Source organism: Salmo salar, unplaced genomic scaffold (assembly GCF_905237065.1).
Source record: "Salmo salar unplaced genomic scaffold, Ssal_v3.1, whole genome shotgun sequence".
NCBI classification, from domain to species: domain Eukaryota; kingdom Metazoa; phylum Chordata; class Actinopteri; order Salmoniformes; family Salmonidae; genus Salmo; species Salmo salar.
This window is the reverse complement of record NW_025548247.1, coordinates 80,766-101,482: the sequence shown is the minus strand read 5'-3', so window position 1 is coordinate 101,482 and position 20,717 is coordinate 80,766. Positions and strand designations below refer to the sequence as shown.

Sequence of the window (20,717 nt, the reverse complement as noted above, 5' to 3'; positions counted from 1 at the left end):
ATTTGATTTATTTTTAAATGTATTTACATAAGTATTCCGACCCTTTGCTAAGAGATTCCAAATTGAGCTCAGGTGCATCCTGTTTCCATTGATCATCCTTGAGATGTTTCTACAACTTGATTGGAGTCCACCTGTGGTAAATTCAATTGATTGGACATGATTTGGAAAGGCACACACCTGTCTATATAAGGTCCCACAGTTGACAGTGCATGTCAGAGCAAAAACCAAGCCATGAGGTTGAAAGAATTGTCCGTAGAGCTCCGAGACAGGATTGTTCCAAGGCACAGATCTGGGTGAGGGTACCAAAAAATGTCTGCAGCATTGAAGGTCCCCAAGAACACAGTGGCCTCTATCATTCTTAAATAGAAGAAGTTTGGAACAACCAAGACTCTTCCTAGAGCTGGCCACCCGGCCAAACTGAGCAATCGGGGGAGAAGGGCCTTGGTCAGGGAGGTGACCAAGAACCCAATGGTCACTCTGACAGAGGACAACCATCTCTGCAGCACTCCACCAATCAGGCCTTTATGGCTCAGTGGCCAGACAGAAGCCACTCCTCAGTAAAAGGCACATGACAGCCCGCTTGCAGTTTTCCAAAAGGCACCTAAAGACACTCAGACCATGAGAAACAAGATTCTCTGGTCTGATGAAACCAAGATTGAACTCTTTGGCCTGAATGCCAAGTGCCATGTCTGGAGGAAACCTGGCAACATCCCTACGGTGAAGCATGGTGGTGGCAGCATCACACTGTCGGGATGTTTTTCAGCGGCAGGGACTGGGAGACTAGTCAGGATCGAGTACGGAGCTAAGAACAGAGAGATCCTTGATGAAAACCTGCTCCAGAGCGCTCAGGACCTCAGACTGGGGCGATAGTTCACCTTCCAACAGGACAATGACCCTAAGCACACAACCAAGACAATGCAGGACTGGCTTCGGGAAAAGTCCTTGAGTGGCCCAGCCAGAGCCCAGACTTGAACCCGATCGAACATCTCTGGAGAGAACTGAAAATAGCTGTGCAGCAACGCTCCCCATCTAACCTAACAGCGCTTGAGAGGATCTGCAGAGAGGAATGGGAGAAACTCCCCAAATACAGGTGTGCCAAGCTTGTAGCATCATACCCAAAAAGACTGGAGGCTGTAATTGCTGCCAAAGATGTTTCAACAAAGTACTGAGTAAAGGGTCTGAATACTTATGTCAATTTGATATTTCTGTTTTTTGCTTTGTCATTTTGGGGTATTGTGTCTAGATTGATGAGGGAAAAAAACGATTTAATCCATTTTAAAATAAGGCTGTAACGTAACAAAATGTGGAAAAAGTCAAGGGGTCTGAATACTTTCCGAATGCACTGTAGGTTGTGTCCCAATTAAATTGCACCCTATTCCCTTTTATAGGGCACTACTTTTGACCAGAGCCTGGGCCATTGTCAAAAGTAGTGCACTACATAGGGAATGGGGAGCCATCTGAGACGTAACCATCCTGTTAATGCAGTTTAATACCTATCATCAGACACACAGCAACAACCCCTCCTCCTATACACTTCATATCCCATCTCAACAGAACAAAGGCTTTTTGTGTCAAATGGAGGTGTTAAGTGAATAACCATTAACCCACACTAGTCTATCAGAGGTAGCTATGAGCTGGTGTTTTGTGGATTGGATAATGCTGTTGTTGACTGGAGTGGAGTCAAGTGCAGAGCAGGCTCCGTATCGCCCCCCCGTATCGCCCCCTGGTGGTCATGGTTACACATTGGACTGTAGAGAAACCACTAGAACAGTACTGGTCCTAGACAGCTACATTGTGTACATGTTTTTGTTCCAGCACAGCTCTAAAACAACCGATTAAGCTAATGAAGGTTTGTTGTGATGGGGTGTAACAGAAACCTGTAAACCTGGACAACTACAAATACCTAGGTGTCTGGTTAGACTGTAAACTCTCCTTCCAGACTCACATTAAGCATCTCCAATCCAAAGTTAAATCTAGAATCGGCTTCCTATTTCGCAAAAAAGCATCCTTCACTCATGCTGCCAAACATACCCTCGTAAAACTGCCCATCCTACCGATTTTCGACTTTGACGATGTCATTTACAAAATAGCCTCCAACACTCTACTCAACAAATTGGATGCAGTCTATCACAGTGCCATCCATTTTGTCACCAAAGCCCCATATACTACCCACCACTGCGACCTGTACGCTCTCGTTGGCTGGCCCTCGCTTCATACTCGTCGCCAAACCCACTGGCTCAAGGTCATTTACAAGTCTCTGCTAGGTAAAACTCCGCCTTATCTCAGCTCACTGGTCACCATAGCAGCACCCACCCGTAGCACGCGCTCCAGCAGGTATATCTCACTGGTCACCCCCAAAGCCAACACCTCTTTGGCCACCTTTCCTTCCAGTTCTCTCCTGCCAATGTCTGGAATGAACTGCAAAAAAATCACTGAAGCTGGAAACTCATATCTCCTTCACTAGCTTTAAACACCAGCTGTCAGAGCAGCTCACATATCACTGCACCTGTACATAGCCCATCTGTAAATAGCCCATCCAACTACCTCATCCCCATATTGTATTTATTGTAATTACATCGCCACCATGGCCTATTTATTGCCTTACCTCCCTTATCCTACCTCATTTGCACATACTATATATAGACTTTTCTACTGTATTATTGACTGTATGTTTGTTTATTCCATGTGTAACTCTTTGTTTCTGTATGTGTCGAACTGCTTTGCTTTATCTTGGCCAGGTCGCAGTTGCAAATGAGAACTTGTTCTCAACTAGCTTACCTGGTTAAATAAAGGTGAAATGAAATAAATAAAACACTCTGTAGGGACCAGGACCATGGTTGGTGACCTCTAGGGCCCAGTACACTGTTGTACAGTACGGTATCAGTAACACAGTAATGGGGAACTAAGCCCAAGAACACCACTGAGCATGCAGTAACAGACACACTAACAGACAGTAATGGTAAACTCACACCAGAAACCCTAACATACACCCTAACAGACAGTAATGGTTAACTCACAACAGACACACTAACAGACAGTAATGGTTAACTCACAACAGACACACTAACAGAGAGTAATGGTTAACTCACAACAGACACACTAACAGACAGTAATGGTTAACTCACAACAGACACACTAACAGACAGTAATGGTTAACTCACAACAGACACCCTACCAGACACACTAACAGACAGTAATGGTTAACTCACAACAGACACCCTACCAGACACACTAACAGACAGTAATGGTTAACTCACAACAGACACACTAAAAGACACACTAACAGACAGTAATGGTTAACTCACAACAGACACACTAACAGACACACTAACATACAGTAATGGTTAACTCACAACAGACACCCTACCAGACACACTAACAGACAGTAATGGTTAACTCACAACAGACACACTAACAGACACACTAACAGACACACTAACAGACAGTAATGGTTAACTCACAACAGACAATCTACCAGACACACTAACAGACAGTAATGGTTAACTCACAACAGACACACTAACAGACACACTAACAGACACACTAACAGACAGTAATGGTTAACTCACAACAGACACACTAACAGACAGTAATGGTTAACTCACAACAGACACCCTACCAGACACACTAACAGACAGTAATGGTTAACTCACAACAGACACACTAACAGACACACTAACAGAGAGTAATGGTTAACTCACAACAGACACACTAACAGACAGTAATGGTTAACTCACAACAGACACACTAACAGACAGTAATGGTTAACTCACAACAGACACACTAACAGACAGTAATGGTTAACTCACAACAGACACACTAACAGACAGTAATGGTTAACTCACAACTGACACACTAACAGACAGTAATGGTTAACTCACAACAGACACACTAACAGACACACTAACAGACAGTAATAGTTAACTCACAACAGACACACTAACAGACAGTAATGGTTAACTCACACCAGACACCCTAACAGACACACTAACAGACAGTAATGGTTAACTCACAACAGACACACTAACAGACACACTAACAGACAGTAATGGTTAACTCACAACAGACACACTAACAGACACACTAACAGACAGTAATGGTTAACTCACACCAGACACACTAACAGAGAGTAATGGTTAACTCACAACAGACACACTAACAGACAGTAATGGTTAACTCACACCAGCTGCAGGTGTTTGAAGGTGGACAGTTCTCTGGGCACCATGCTGAACTGGTTCCCATCCAGATACCTGAGAGGAAGAGGAGGAGGACACTGTGGTTAAACAAAGAAACTAAGTTAAACCAGCTATTAGTCAGTAACCCTTGTCCAAGCCAGAACAGCCTATAGGGTTATATCTACCTATTAGTCAGTAAGCCTTGTCCTAGCCAGAACAGTATATAGGGTTATACCTACCTATTAGTCAGTAAGCCTTGTCCTAGCCAGAACAGCCTATAGGGTTATACCTACCTATTAGTCAGTAAGCCTTGTCCTAGCCAGAACAGCCTATAGGGTTATACCTACCTATTAGTCAGTAAGCCTTGTCCTAACCAGAACAGCCTGTAGGGTTATACCTACCTATTAGTCAGTAAGCCTTGTCCTAACCAGAACAGTATATAGGGTTATACCTACCTATTAGTCAGTAAGCCTTGTCCTAACCAGAACAGTATATAGGGTTATACCTACCTATTAGTCAGTAAGCCTTGTCCTAGCCAGAACAGCCTGTAGGGTTATACCTACCTATTAGTCAGTAAGCCTTGTCCTAACCAGAACAGTATATAGGGTTATACCTACCTATTAGTCAGTAAGCCTTGTCCTAGCCAGAACAGACTATAGGGTTATACCTACCTATTAGTCAGTAAGCATTGTCCTAACCAGAACAGTATATAGGGTTATACCTACCTATTAGTCAGTAAGCCTTGTCCTAGCCAGAACAGTATATAGGGTTATACCTACCTATTACACAGGTAATACATTATATAACTAAGTGCTAACTGGTGAACTGAGAATGTAAGAAAAGTGTATTTCAGATCTCAAAGCCCTAACCCCTAGCACCCTTCCCTTTGTCTGCTGCCCCCTTGCCCTGACCCCTGACCTCTAACCCCAGTTTGTGACTTACAGTTCAGAGACGTTGCGGGGCAACCCCTTGGGCATGGCCTGGAGGTGTTTGTTACTACAGCGGACCACCGTCTCTGTACAGGTACACTCACTGGGACACTGAGGACGAGCTACACAGCTACTCTCCTCCAATACTGCACCTGGGAGAGAAGGGAGACTAGTTTAAATATTTTGAAATTGAACATACTTATATCACTTTCGATCAATGAAATTATAAAATCTCTATGTGTCCTTGTGTGTGATGTGTGTTTCTGCGTGTGTGTGTGTGTGTGTGTGTGTGTGTGTGTGTGTGTGTGTGTGTGTGTGTGTGTGTGTGTGTGTGTGTGTGTGTGTGTGTGTGTGTGTGTGTGTGTGTGTGTGTGTGTGTGTGTGTGTGTGTCGTACCGTCGTCACAGCGGAAGTCTGGTGCTGCTACGTCCTGTAGTGGGATCTCTCTGAGGAAGGAGGGGCTCTGGCAGCGAGGGTTCCCTGTTACGATTCGTCTAGAACGAAGCCATGCCCCCAACCACGCCAGATGACAGTCACAGTTAAACGGGTTGGCCAGCAGGTTCCTGAGGGAGGGAGAGGTGGGGGGGGAGAGAGGAAGACAGAGGGAGAGAGGTGGGGGGGAGAGGAAGACAGAGGGGGAGAGAGAGGTGGGGGGAAGAGAGAGGTGGGGGGAGGGAGAGAGAGGTGGGGGGAAGAGAGAGGTGGGGGAGAGAGAGAGAGGTGGGGGAAGAGAGAGAGGTGGGGGAAGAGAGAGAGGTGGGGGAAGAGAGAGAGGTGGGGGGAAGAGAGAGAGGTGGGGGGAAGAGAGAGAGGTGGGGGAAGAGAGAGAGGTGGGGGGAAGAGAGAGAGGTGGGGGGAAGAGAGATAGAGGTGGGGGGAAAAGAGAGGTGGGGGAAGAGAGAGAGGTGGGGAAAAGAGAGGTGGGGAGAGAGAGAGGTGGGGGGAGAGAGAGAGGTGGGGGAGAGAGAGAGGTGGGGGAGAGAGAGAGGTGGGGGAAGAGAGAGGTGGGGGAAGAGAGAGAGGTGGGGGAGAGAGAGAGGTGGGGGAGAGAGAGAGGTGGGGGAAGAGAGAGAGGTGGGGGAAGAGAGATAGAGGTGGGGGGAAAAGAGAGGTGGGGAAAAGAGAGGTGGGGGAGAGAGAGAGGTGGGGGAGAGAGAGAGGTGGGGGAGAGAGGAAGACAGAGGGAGAGAGGTAGGGGGAGAGAGAGAGGTGGGGGAAGAGAGAGAGGTGGGGGGAAGAGAGAGAGGTGGGGGGAAGAGAGATAGAGGTGGGGGGAAGAGAGATAGAGGTGGGGGGTAAGAGAGATAGAGGTGGGGGGGAAGATAGAGGTGGGGGGGAAGAGAGAGGTGGGGGGAAGAGAGAGAGGTGGGGAAAGAGAGAGGTGGGGGAAGAGAGAGAGGTGGGGGGAGAAATGGGGGAGAGAAAGAGAGCGAGAGTGTGAGAGAGAGAAAGAGAGAGGCAGTCAGTCTATAACAGAGTTCTAAAACTCTTCAAGGATGATTTGTGAATGTGTGTCTTACAGTGTAGAGAGGTTGGGCAGTGTGTCGAAGGCCCCAGGCATTATGGTGTGGAGCTGGTTGTCATAGAGAGACAACAGACGGACGCTGGTCAGACCAGTGAAGCTGCCGTTATGGATACAGCTGATACGGTTGTTCCTCAACATCCTACAACACACAGAGAGACACAGAGACACTGTTGTCATTGGTGAAGACAGCATTTTATATTGATGACGACAATTATCCTTCAAGACTTTTGGGTTGACCATTATCATTATTGCAATAATTAAATCGATATTAAATAAAGATGATCGTTTGAAGAAATGACAAAATCTCCTTCAGTGTGAATTTCCACGACAAATAGCAATAAGGCACATCGGGGGTGGCCAGAAGAGGACTGGCCATCCCTCAGAGCCTGGTTCCTCTCTAGGTTTCTTCCTAGGTTCCTGCCTTTCTAGGGAGTTTTTCCTAGCCACCGTGCTTCTACATCTGCATTGCTTGCTGTTTGGGGTTTGAGGCTGGGTTTCTGTACAGCACTTTGTGACATCGGATGATGTAAAAAGGGCTTCATAAATACATTTGATTGATTGATGATAATAATGATGATGATGATAATAATGATGAAGGTGCTAACTCACAGCATGCGGAGGCCGCCCATGCCCCTGAACATGGTCCCTCTGACAGAGTCCAGGTGATTGGCTGTCAGGTGGAGCTCCACGACAGACCCCGCCCCCTCAAACACTCCGTCCTCGATCTCTGAGATCTTGTTGTTGCTAAGGTTACTGAAAAACACAGATTATGCTTGTTACAAACAAACAAACCAATAGTCAACTGAATTATCCAATAACATACAAGACAAGTGGCCTTTTATGGTTACTAATGAATAGATATGAATTCCTTTTAGATATTGGTTTGAAATATTATGCCTTGTTACACCTCATTAGCAGTTACAGTATGTTTATTAATTATATTATTATTATTATTAAAATGTTTCTGAATAAATGTGATGAATTAATACCAAAAAAAAACAACAATGGTGGTTAACTTAACACGTCAAGTAAATTGAGAGAGCGTACATTTTCTTGAGCTGAGAGAGGGTCTTGAAGACCCCGGTGGCTTCCAGCACTGAGATGTCATTGTTGTTGAGACGCCTGAGACAGGAGGAGAAAACTGTCAGAGAACAGACAGAACGCAGCAATAGATAACATTATACTGTGTGTATGTCCTTACAGCTCGGTGGTAGAGGCAGGTAGGTGTTGGGGGAACTTGGTGAGACGGAGGTTAGAGCAGTCCACGACGTTAGCTTCACAGCGACACTTAGCGGGACACACTGGCTTACTGTTACACTCATTATTCAGACGGGTGTCTTCTGTACCTGGACACATTCAACACACATAGAACACACCGTATTATCACATAGAACACACCGTATTATCACATAGAACACACCGTATTATCACATAGAACACACCGTATTATCACATAGAACACACCGTATTATAACATAGAACACACCGTTTTATCACATAGAACACCGTATTATCACATAGAACACACCGTTTTATCACATAGAGCACACCGTTTTATCACATAGAACACACCGTTTTATCACATAGAACACCGTATTATCACATAGAACACACCGTTTTATCACATAGAACACACCGTTTTATCACATAGAGCACACCGTTTTATCACATAGAACACACCGTATTATCACATAGAACACACCGTATTATCACATAGAACACACCGTTTATCACATAGAGCACACCGTATTATCACATAGAACACACCGTATTATCACATAGAACACACCGTATTATCACATAGAACACACCGTATTATCACATAGAGCACACCGTTTTATCACATAGAACTCATCGTATTATCACATAGAACACACCGTATTATCACAGAGCACACCGTTTTATCACATAGAACTCACCGTATTATCACATAGAACACACCGTATTATCACATAGAGCACACCGTATTATCACATAGAACACACCGTTTTATCACATAGAACACACCGTATTATCACATAGAACACACCGTATTATCACATAGAACACACCGTATTAACACATGGAACACCGTATTATTACATAGAACACACCGTATTATCACATAGAACACACTGTTTACATACCACCACAGTCAGAGGCTGGCACTGAGACAGCATTGAATGAGCTGTATTCAGCCATAAGCAAACAAGAAAACGCTCACCCAGAGGCGGCGCTCCTAGTAGCCGGGGACTTTAATGCAGGGAAACTTAAATCTGTTTTACCTCATTTCTATCAGCACGTGCAACCAGAGGGAAAAAAACTCTGGACCACCTATACTCCACACATAGAGACGCATACAAAGTTCTCCCTCGACCTCCATTTGGCAAATCTGACCATAATTCTATCCTCCTGATTCCTGCTTACAAGCAAAAATTAAAGCAGGAAGCACCAGTGAGCACAAGTGGTAAGATGAAGCAGATGCTAAGCTACAGGACTGTTTTGCTAGCACAGACTGGAATATGTTCCGGGATTCCTCAGATGGCATTGAGGAGTACACCACATCAGTCATTGGCTTCATCAATAAGTGCATCGATGATGTCGTCCCCACAGTGACCGTACGTACATACCCCAACCAGAAGCCATGGATTACAGGCAACATCTGCACTGAGCTAAAGGCTAGAGCTGCCGCTTTCAAGGAGCGGGACTCTAACCCGGAAGCTTATAAAAAATCCTGCTATGCCCTCCGTCAAACCATCAAACAGGCAAAGCATCAATACAGGACTAAGATCAAATCGTACTACACCGGCTCTGAAGCTCGTCGGATGTGGCAGGGCTTGCAAAACATTACAGACTGCAAAGGGAAGCACAGCCGAGAGCTGCCCAGTCACACAAGCCTACCAGATGAGCAAAACTACTTCTATACTTGCTTCAAGGCAAATAACACAGAAAAATGCATGACAGCACCAGCTGTTCCAGAAGACTGTGTGATCACTCTCTCCGCAGCCGATGTGAGTAAGACCTTTAAACAGGTCAACATTCACAAGACTGCAGGGCCAGACGGATTACCAGGACGTGTACTGCGAGCATGCGCTGACCAACTGGCAAGTGTCTTCACTGACATTTTCAACCTTTCCCTGTCCGAGTCTGTAATACCAACATATTTTAAGCAGACCACCATAGTGTCTGTGCCCAAGAACACTAAGGGAACCTGCCTAAATGACTACCGACCTGTAGCACTCACATCTGTAGCCATGAAGTGCTTTGAAAGGCTGGTCATGGCTCACATCAACACCATTTTCCCAGAAACCCTAGACCCACTCTAATTTGCATACCGCACCAACAGATCCACAGATTATGCCATTTCTATTGCACTCCACACTGCCCTTTCCCACCTGGACAAAAGGAACACCATTTTGAGAATGCTATTCATTGACTACAGCTCAGCGTTCAACACCATAGGGCCCTGAAAGCTCATCAATAAGCTAAGGACCCTGGGACTAAACACCTCCCTCTGCAACTGGATCCTGGACTTCCTGAAAGGCTACCCCAAGGTGGTAAGGGTGGGTAACAACACATCCGCCAAGCTGATCCTCAACACAGGGGCCCCTCAGGAGTGCGTGCTCAGTCCCCTCCTGTACTCCCTGTTCACTCATGACTGCACGGCCAGGCACAACTCCAACACCATCATTAAGTTTGCCGATGACACAACAGTGGTAGGACTGATCACCGACAACGACGAGACCGCCTATAGGGAGGAGGTCAGAGACCTGACTGGGTGGTGCCAGGACATCAACCTCTCCCGCAACGTGATCAAGACAAAGGAGATGATTGTGGACTACAGGAAAAAGAGTTCCGAGACGCCCCCATTCTCATCGACGGGGCTGCAGTGGAGCAGGTTGATGGCTTCAAGTTCCTTGGTGTCCACATCACCAACAAACTAGAATGGTCCAAACACACCAAGACAGTCGTGAAGAGGGCACAACAAAGCCTATTCCCCCTCAGGAGACTGAAAAGATTTGTCATGGGTCCTCAGATCCTCAAAAGGTTCTACAGCTGCACCATCGAAAGCATCCTGACTGGTTGCATCACTGCCTGGTATGGCAACTGCTCAGCCTCCGACTGCATGGCACTACAGAGGGTAGTGCAAACGGCCCAGTACATCACTGGAGCCAAGCTTCCTGCCATCCAGGACCTCTATACCAGGCGGTGTCAGAGGAAGGCCCTAAAAATTGTCAAAGACACCAGCCACCCTAGTCATAAGACTGTTCTCTTTGCTACCGCACAGCAAGCGGTACCAGAGCACCAAATCTAGGTCCAAGAGGCTTCTAAACAGCTTCTACCCCCAAGCCATAAGACACCTGAACATCTAATCAAATGGCTACCCAGACTACTTGCATTGCCCCCCCCCCCTTTACACCGCTACTTGTCTCTGTTGTTATCATCTATGCATAGACACTATAATATCTCTACCTACATGTACATACTACCTCAACTAACCGGTGCTCCCACACATTGACTCTGTACCCGTACCCCCCTGTATATAGTCTCGCTATTGTTATTTTACTGCTGCTCTTTAATTACTTGTTACTTTTATTTCTTATCTGTATTTTTTTCAACTGCATTGTTGGTTAGGGGCTCGTAAGTAAGCATTTCACTGTAAGGTCTACACCTGTTGTATTCGGCGCATGTGACTACTAAAATGTGTTTTGATCACATAGAACACACTGTCTTATCAAATATAACATACTGTATTTACATATACTGTACAACACACATAGAATTAGGGTTGCAAATGTCCGGTAACTTCCACAAATGTCCCAAGTTTTCCAGAAACCCAAGTGAAATGTTCCTGGAATCAGGAGGGAATAAGCAGGAAACCTGAGAATTTTGGGAATGTTTCCGGAACTTTGCAACCCTACATAGAACACAGTGTAGTATTTTCATACCCAGTTACTGTTTAGCGTCCAACATGCCTGGACACAACACAGAAGTCACAGTTCATTCGACATGTTCTATACGTCACACATGAGCAGGTCCAATGTGCAGGACAGATACAGATATACAGTATAATATACTACAGTATGTACATACAGAAGTACACATACGGATATGTAGAACTAACACACACGTACCTGGGATGTGGTACTGCTCCTTAGCTACCATGGAAACAGAAAAACAAGTAAAGTTTACTGACAGTTTAAGGAGGATGGCATCAGCATATAGAATATTCATATATACTGTAGAATGCAGTAGCTTTGTGACTTTTCAAATGTTTGTTTTCCTACTCTAAGACAGATATATCTATATCTCTGATGAATAAGAAAGCAGCAGCTCCTGGCCCTGTAATGTAGTTATATATGAAACAGAAAACAACACGTCATCTCCATGGTATCATGGTTTAACATATCTATGTAATGCCTTATAACCTGTCATAACCTGTACCAGCTCTAAAGCTGGTACAGATCAAGGAGCCGTTACTGGTTTGACTGGAGCTGGGTTGGCAGATAACGCTGGCAGATGAAGGGAAAGAGTGACGTGTGTGTGCTGGGACGGAGCCTGGCATAAGTTGGAACAAGGTGATGTAGCTAGACACACACACTGCAGGCACACACACACACATACACACACACACACACACACACACACACACACACACACACACACACACACACACACACACACACACACACACACACACACACACACACACACACACACACACACACACACACACACACACACACACACACACACACACACACACACAGTCAGATGACCACAGACAGACAGACACACACACACACACCAGAGCAACGGAACTTCTTGCTCTTGATCTGCCCGATGCGTTTGTTGGCCAGTCTGCGTGGGCTGGCACAGCGGGCACCGCTGGTCTCTATGGGGTTGGACCTCAGGTAGTCTGCCAGCCATTTCAGGTTACAGTCACACACAAACGGGTTCTGGGCCAGGTGACTAGGGGGAGAGAGGGGTCAGAGGTCAGGATATAAAAGAATATGGAGGGCCCAACCACTTCTGGTTTTGTTTATACCTGGTAGTTAATTGATTCCAGGTCCTGGACTCCCAAAACACTTCTGGTTTTGTTTATACCTGGTAGTTAATTGATTCCAGGTCCTGGACTCCCAAAACACTTCTGGTTTTGTTTCTACCTGGCCGTTAATTGATTCCTGGTCCCGGACGGTCTAAACACTTCCGGTTTTGTTTCTACCTAGTAGTTAATTGATTCCAGGTCCTGGACTCCCAAAACACTTCTGGTTTTGTTTCTACCTAGTAGTTAATTGATTCCTGGTCCCGGACGGTCTAAACACTTCCGGTTTTGTTTCTACCTAGTAGTTAATTGATTCCTGGTCCCGGACGGTCTAAACACTTCCGGTTTTGTTTCTACCTAGTAGTTAATTGATTCCTGGTCCCGGACGGTCTAAACACTTCCGGTTTTGTTTCTACCTAGTAGTTAATTGCACTCACCCGGTGTCCCAGGTCTGAATTAGTCCCTTATTACAAGGAGAGGATGAAAAGCAGAAGTGTTTGGGCCCTCCAGGACCATCATTGAACAGACCTGCTCTAATATTATATGGATGTGAAGACTTCATCTGTATGCATCAGTATGTAGGATGGAAAATGTATGTATGCCTGTTTGGGTAGTGTATTTGACAGTACACCTATGCATACCACAGTGTCTGTATACTGTGTGAAGGTGTGTGTGCATCCGTGCGTGTGTGTGTGTGTGTGTGTGTGTGTGTGTGTGTGTGTGTGTGTGTGTGTGTGTGTGTGTGTGTGTGTGTGTGTGTGTGTGTGTGTGTGTGTGTGTGTGTGTGTGTGTGTGTGTGTGTGTGTACATATATATATGTGTGTGTATATATATATATATCAAAAAAATAAAGGGAACACTTAAACAACACAATGTAACTCCAAGTCAATCACACTTCTGTGAAATCAAACTGTCCTCTTAGGAAGCAACACTGATTGACAATACATTTCACATGCTGTTGTGCAAATGGAATAGACAACAGGTGGAAATTATAGGCAATTAGCAAGACACCCCCAATAAAGGAGTGGTTCTGCAGGTGGGGACCACAGACCACTTCTCAGTTCCTATGCTTCCTGGCTGATGTTTTGGTCACTTTTGAATGTTGGCGGTGCTTTCACTCTAGTGGTAGCATGAGACGGAGTCTACAACCCACACAAGTGGCTCAGGTAGTGCAGCTCATCCAGGATGGAACATCAATGCGAGCTGTGGCAAGAAGGTTTGCTGTGTCTGTCAGCATAGTGTCCAGAGCATGGAGGCGCTACCAGGAGACAGGCCAGTAGATCAGGAGACGTGGAGGAGGCCGTAGGAGGGCAACAACCCAGCAGCAGGACCGCTACCTCCGCCTTTGTGCAAGGAGGAGCAGGAGGAGCACTGCCAGAGCCCTGCAAAATGACCTCCAGCAGGCCACAAATGTGCATGTGTCTGCTCAAACGGTCAGAAACAGACTCCTTGAGGTACAGGCACGTGTGTGTGTGTGTGTGTGTGTGTGTGTGTGTGTGTGTGTGTGTGTGTGTGTGTGTGTGTGTGTGTGTGTGTGTGTGTGTGTGTGTGTGTGTGTGTGTGTGTGAGACTCACAGTGTCTGTATACTGTGTAGGGGTGAGAAGGTTCCTTTAGCCAGGGTCTGGATCTTGTTGTCGTAGAGAGACAGCAGAGCTAGATTCTCTAGGTCCTGGAAGGCTGTGGCTCGAATACAGTGAATCTTATTGGCATTCAGGAGACTGGGAGAGGGAGAGACAGAGACAGAGGGGAGAGAGAGTGAGCATGGAGAAAGAGAGAGAGATGGGGGAGAAAGAGAGAGAGGGAGAGCGATAGAGAAGGAGATAGAGAGAGAGAGGGGGATAGAGGGAGAGAGAGGGCGGGAAGGAGAGACAGAGAGAGAGAAGGAGAGAGGGAGGGAAGAGAAGTTCAGTTCCTAAACTAAAAGCACATACTGTATATCTGGCTCTGGTCAAAATTAGTGCACTACATGGGGAATGATTTAGGAAGTAGACTGTATAGTGCACTACATAGGAAATAGGGTAAGATCTAGGAAGTAGACAGTATAGTGCACCTCATAGGGAATAGGGTATGATCTAGGAAGTAGACAGTATAGTGCACTACATAGGGTATGATTTAGGAAGTAGACTGTATAGTGCACTACATAGGGAATGGGGAATGATTTGGAAGTAGACAGTATAGTGCACTACATAGGGAATAGAGTATGATCTAGGAAGTAGACAATACAGTGCACTACAAAGGGAATAGGGTATGATTTAGGAAGTAGGCAGTATAGTGCACTACATAGGGAATAGGGTATGATCTAGGAAGTAGACAGTATAGTGCACTACATAGGGTATGATTTAGGAAGTAGACAGTACAGTGTACTACATAGGGAATAGGGTATTATTTAGGAAGTAGACAGTATAGTGTACTACATAGGGAATAGGGTATGATTTAGGAAGTAGAGAGTACAGTGTACTACATAGGGAATAGGGAATGATTTAGGAAGTAGACAGTACAGTGCACTACATAGGAAATGGGGTATGATTTAATAAGTAGACAGTATAGTGCACTACATAGGGAATGGGGTATGATTTAATAAGTAGACAGTATAGTGCACTACATAGGGAATAGGGTATGATTTAATAAGTAGACAGTATAGTGCACTACATAGGGAATAGGGTATGATCTAGGAAGTAAACAGTATAGTGCACTACATAGGGAATGGGGTATGATTTAATAAGTAGACAGTATAGTGCACTACATAGGGAATGGGGTATGATTTAATAAGTAGACAGTATAGTGCACTACATAGGGAATGGGGTATGATTTAATAAGTAGACAGTATAGTGCACTACATAGGGAATGGGGTATGATTTAATAAGTAGACAGTATAGTGCACTACATAGGGAATAGGGTATGATTTAATAAGTAGACAGTATAGTGCACTACATAGGGAATAGGGTATGATCTAGGAAGTAGACAGAATAGTACTTACAGCAGTTCTAGAGAGCTGAGTCCCTCAAACAGTCCTCTGGGGAGATCTGTGATCTTATTACCATACAGGACCCTGTAGAGACCATATAGAATAAGACTCAGTACTATACCAGTAACACCATGACAATATTACCATACAGGACCCTGTAGAGACCATATAGAATAAGACTCAGTACTATACCAGTAACACCATGATAATATTACCATACAGGACCCTGTAGAGACCATATAGAATAAGACTCAGTACTATAGCAGTAACACCATGATAATATTACCATACAGGACCCTGTAGAGACCATATAGAATAAGACTCAGTACTATACCAGTAACACCATGATAATATTACCATACAGGACCCTGTAGAGACCATATAGAATAAGACTCAGTACTATACCAGTAACACCATGATAATATTACCATACAGGACCCTGTAGAGACCATATAGAATAAGACTCAGTACTATACCAGTAACACCATGATAATATTACCATACAGGACCCTGTAGAGACCATATAGAATAAGACTCAGTACTATACCAGTAACACCATGATAATATTACCATACAGGACCCTGTAGAGACCATATAGAATAAGACTCAGTACTATACCAGTAACACCATGATAATATTACCATACAGGACCCTGTAGAGACCATATAGAATAAGACTCAGTACTATACCAGTAACACCATGATAATATTACCATACAGGACCCTGTAGAGACCATATAGAATAAGACTCAGTACTATACCAGTAACACCATGATAATATTACCATACAGGACCCTGTAGAGACCATATAGAATAAGACTCAGTACTATACCAGTAACACCATGATAATATTACCATACAGGACCCTGTAGAGACCATATAGAATAAGACTCAGTACTATAGCAGTAACACCATGATAATATTACCATACAGGACCCTGTAGAGACCATATAGAATAAGACTCAGTACTATACCAGTAACACCATGATAATATTACCATACAGGACCCTGTAGAGACCATATAGAATAAGACTCAGTACTATACCAGTAACACCATGATAATATTACCATACAGGACCCTGTAGAGACCATATAGAATAAGACTCAGTACTATACCAGTAACACCATGATAATATTACCATACAGGACCCTGTAGAGACCATATAGAATAAGACTCAGTACTATACCAGTAACACCATGACAATACAAGACAACATGGAGCTCAGGATTCTGTGGCCCCATCTGGCTCATATCACTCATAAGAGGGAGCTGGAACACACCCACACTAAAAGGCACAGCACAGTCCCATTCATCCCAGACAGGGCTATCCCCTAAGGGGACACTTACCAACTACCAATCCCCCCTCCTCTCCTGGACCCCCACAGAAAACAAACACACACACACACTGTCTCCCAGACCTCCCATTGAGGCTGATTCAGTAGGACGTTTAACTTTATATAAACACTATACATTATTCACAATGATATGTACACACACACTCCCTCATGATCATGTATATGCTACAGACGTGTATAACACAGACAGAGGCATGTCAACACTACGTTAGTACACACAGACTGACAGACACACAGACTGATGGCGACACACAGACACACACTAATGGCGACACACAGACACACACACACACTGATGGCGACACACAGACACACACTAATGGCGACACACAGACACACACACACACTGATGGCGACACACAGACACACACTGATGGCGACACACAGACACACACACACACACACTGATGGCGACACACAGACACACACTAATGGCGACACACAGACACACACACACACTTATGGCGACACACACACACTGATGGCAACACACACACACTGATGGTTACACACACTGATGCAAACAGACTCACAGTGAGTTGAGGGCTCTCAGGCCTTGGAAAACATCGGGAGCAATCTCTGATATTTGGTTGTTACTCAGATCTCTGGAAAGAAGGAACAACAACAGTGTTACAGTGAGAACCATGACCTTTGACCTCACACTCTCTCTGACGTCACCACTTAATGACATCTTCTTTAGAGGGCTGCTTCCTAAATGGCACACTATTCAATATATAGTGCACTACTTTGGACCAGGCCACTATTCACTATATAGTGCACTACTTTTGACCAGGCCAAGTAGGAGTCTGGTCAAAGTAGTGCCCTATATAGAGAATATGATGCCATTTCCCATTTGGGATGCAGCAGACAATGGAAATGCATCCTACAACCTTGTTGAGATGATATAAACCATGCAGAGGACCAGGCTAAGGGGAGGTCTCCTGGAATCTAGCCCACAGAAGAGCTCCCGTGTTGGGCCTCAGAGGTCCAAACCCTCTCCTGGATTAGATTATTTTTAATTTTAATTTTACCTTTATTTATACAGGTTTTTATTTATACAGGTTTTTTTTATTTTATTTTACCTTTATTTCTACAGGTTTTTCTCATTGAGATAACATCTCTTTTCCAAGAGAGACCTGGTCCAATAGCAGCAGGGGGAACAACGTCTCAGACAAAACAACTTACATACACTAACACATCATTAAACACAACTATAAACACACAGACAGTGCAACAAAAACATTTTACGTAAAAAACACAAAAGTCTTGACTAAAAACAGCTGTCCTAAAGACAATTACACTCTTCTATGATTTATACATCGATCAAGTGTTTAAACTCCCCCAAGGAAACGGTACTTTAAGAGAATGATGAAATTCAAACGTGTGCGCACACACACACTAACCCTCCACTTACACTTTCTACCCCTCATCCTGCCTTAACCCCCCTCGCCCTAGCTCACTGAGAGTTCAACTAAAGGTCTCCAAAAACCAGTAGCAGATAACAGATAAGACTCTTACTGTAGATAATCACTTTGTAGGGTAGGAGACAGGGAGTTAGGGAGGGTGTGTGAACTGTAGAGGTCAAAGGTGAAAGGTCAGGAGTTTTATTTGATTTTATTAGGATATCTTTTAGTGCTCATTTGGACTTATCTAAGAGTCCTTAAACGTAAAAAAAAGAAAGAAAAAATAATTATAATATGATCACATTTTCACAGACATAATACACTGGCATATTGACCAGATAAATACTCTAACAGTCTGAAAAGATAGATTGGTTCCTTCATCTACCATAGTCCAGCACAACCTTCCAATTTATTATATTTAAATGGTTCTAAAGTATTACTTGATTGTATATATTGAAAGGTTTCTGGTTTGCTCAGATAAATTATTAAATTTCTTTATTGTACTAAATTGAAATGTTATTTTGCCTATTTCTCTTTTCTGTCTGGATAACGCATAGATGGTGGACAATCTTTTCCTAGTATTTACTGAATGTCTGTCTCTTACCAACTGAATACTGTTGTGAATAGAGTTTGGCTGTTTTAAATGGTGTACATTGTGAAATAAACAAGCATGTTTTTTTTTTCTTCAATTATCTTGTTGCTTGATGACCAACCAAGAGCACTGTGCATGACTACAACAGAAGAACCATATCTCCACATTAAAACAATCCTTGCTGCTTTGTTCTGTGCAATCTGCAGCCTCCTATGTTAACTTGCTGATGCATGTCCCCAGACCACAGAACAGTAGTTCACTTGACTCCCAATTAATGCTTAGGCTGTTTTCTTAAGAATCTTTCCTGGTAAATATTTAGCTATCCTTCTGATCATGCATACAGTTTTATTTGACATTTTTACTTAGATTAGTTATTTGAGACGACCATGATAAGCACCCCTCAATTGGTTTCTACCACTTCCTCAATTTGTACTCCCCCGTACTTAATTGCATCCCAGGCTGCGTTGGCCTTTTCCTGGTGGAACAGACCAACATAACCGTAGGTTTCTTGGTGGGCAAAACAAGTTTGTTCTGGCAAACGCAATCCCTGATATTTCCCAGATCTACTTGTAGAGCTTGCTGAATCTTTTGAAACGATTCTCTTGCTGTATAAATTGTAGTATCATCTGCAAACATAGCAGCTTGAGTTTCAGATTAGGCATAAGGAAGGTGGCTGGTGTATATTAAGTAAAGGGGGTTGACTAGTTACATTCTGCGCAGCTTCTTGTAGGAGGTGAAGGCCCCAGGAGGAACTGACTTGATACCATTCTGCTCCAGACGACTAGGAGGGGGAGAAGGAGGGAAGGAAAAGGGAGAGAGTGAGGGGAGGAAAAAAGAGAGAGGGCGGGAGACAGAAGGGAGGAGAAGGGAGGGGGAGAGACCCATCGGCAATGAGATTCATTCAAATTACACCCATGTAAGACATAGGAGAAACTTAGGTTAGTCTCTCTTTCTCTCTGTGTGTGTGTGTAAGTATGTGTGTGTTTTGTGTGTGTGAGAGAGAGGAAATGTTGAGGGTATCAGACACAGTTTGACATATTTGTGTGACTGGAGCCGTTAGCTTACCAGGGGAATGCTCACCTGTTAAACTGCCAAACCACTTAGAGACTGCAGCAGTACACTACTAACCCCTCTGTCTGTCTCTCTCCTGTCTGTCTCTCTCTCCTTCTGTCTCTCTCTCCTTCTGTCTGTCTCTCGTTCCTCTGAGAAAGTCTTAGAAAGTTCCTCTTTCTCTCCCTAACCTCAAACATGTTCTACTATTTCCTCATCCTCCTCTCACCATCTCTCTCTCTCTTTTTCTCTCCCTCCCGTCTGAGTGAGTGAGTGAGTGTGTATGTGTGTGCGCGCATGATCATGCGTGTGTATGTGTGTGCGTCCTTCAGGTTCTAAGAGGTTAAACCAAGGGAGATGTTATGTTGAGAGATGAGCTTGTGTAAAAGTCAAGGAGTTAAGTGTCCATATATGGACATGGTCTGTGTGGGGTGGGGGGTGATAAGCTGCTGTCAGGGAATAGAAATATCCTTTCTAGAGCAGCTCTGATGCATTAATGACACACACACATCCACTCTTATTGGTCAGGTGGCCACATATTCGTCTGACTGGATAAACTGTATCATTTACATATATTAATACAGGATATCCAATGACACACAGACATATCCCTGGTCCACTCTTATTGGCCAGCGGGCCACCGTATCAATATGCAATAACAATCATGATGATTATACTGTATTTATATGGCCCATGAA

At 44.3% G+C, this 20,717-nt stretch overlaps 1 protein-coding gene across 1 annotated transcript in view; it reads right to left on the bottom strand.

The window, feature by feature from the left end:
• LOC106594685 (slit homolog 1 protein) overlaps window positions 1-20,717 on the bottom strand; it is a gene marked incomplete at its 5' end in the record, with an annotated part of 94,005 nt that overhangs the window by 17,761 nt on the left and 55,527 nt on the right. Inside the window, 13 exons of the mRNA XM_045712077.1 lie at window positions 4,182-4,250; window positions 5,118-5,256; window positions 5,501-5,667; window positions 6,625-6,768; window positions 7,239-7,382; window positions 7,677-7,751; window positions 7,831-7,975; window positions 11,744-11,767; window positions 12,418-12,581; window positions 14,230-14,373; window positions 15,633-15,704; window positions 17,508-17,579; window positions 19,679-19,750. Of these exons, the coding sequence (XP_045568033.1) occupies window positions 4,182-4,250; window positions 5,118-5,256; window positions 5,501-5,667; window positions 6,625-6,768; window positions 7,239-7,382; window positions 7,677-7,751; window positions 7,831-7,975; window positions 11,744-11,767; window positions 12,418-12,581; window positions 14,230-14,373; window positions 15,633-15,704; window positions 17,508-17,579; window positions 19,679-19,750 (1,431 nt within the window). The remainder of the gene's footprint in view (window positions 1-4,181; window positions 4,251-5,117; window positions 5,257-5,500; window positions 5,668-6,624; window positions 6,769-7,238; window positions 7,383-7,676; window positions 7,752-7,830; window positions 7,976-11,743; window positions 11,768-12,417; window positions 12,582-14,229; window positions 14,374-15,632; window positions 15,705-17,507; window positions 17,580-19,678; window positions 19,751-20,717) is intronic.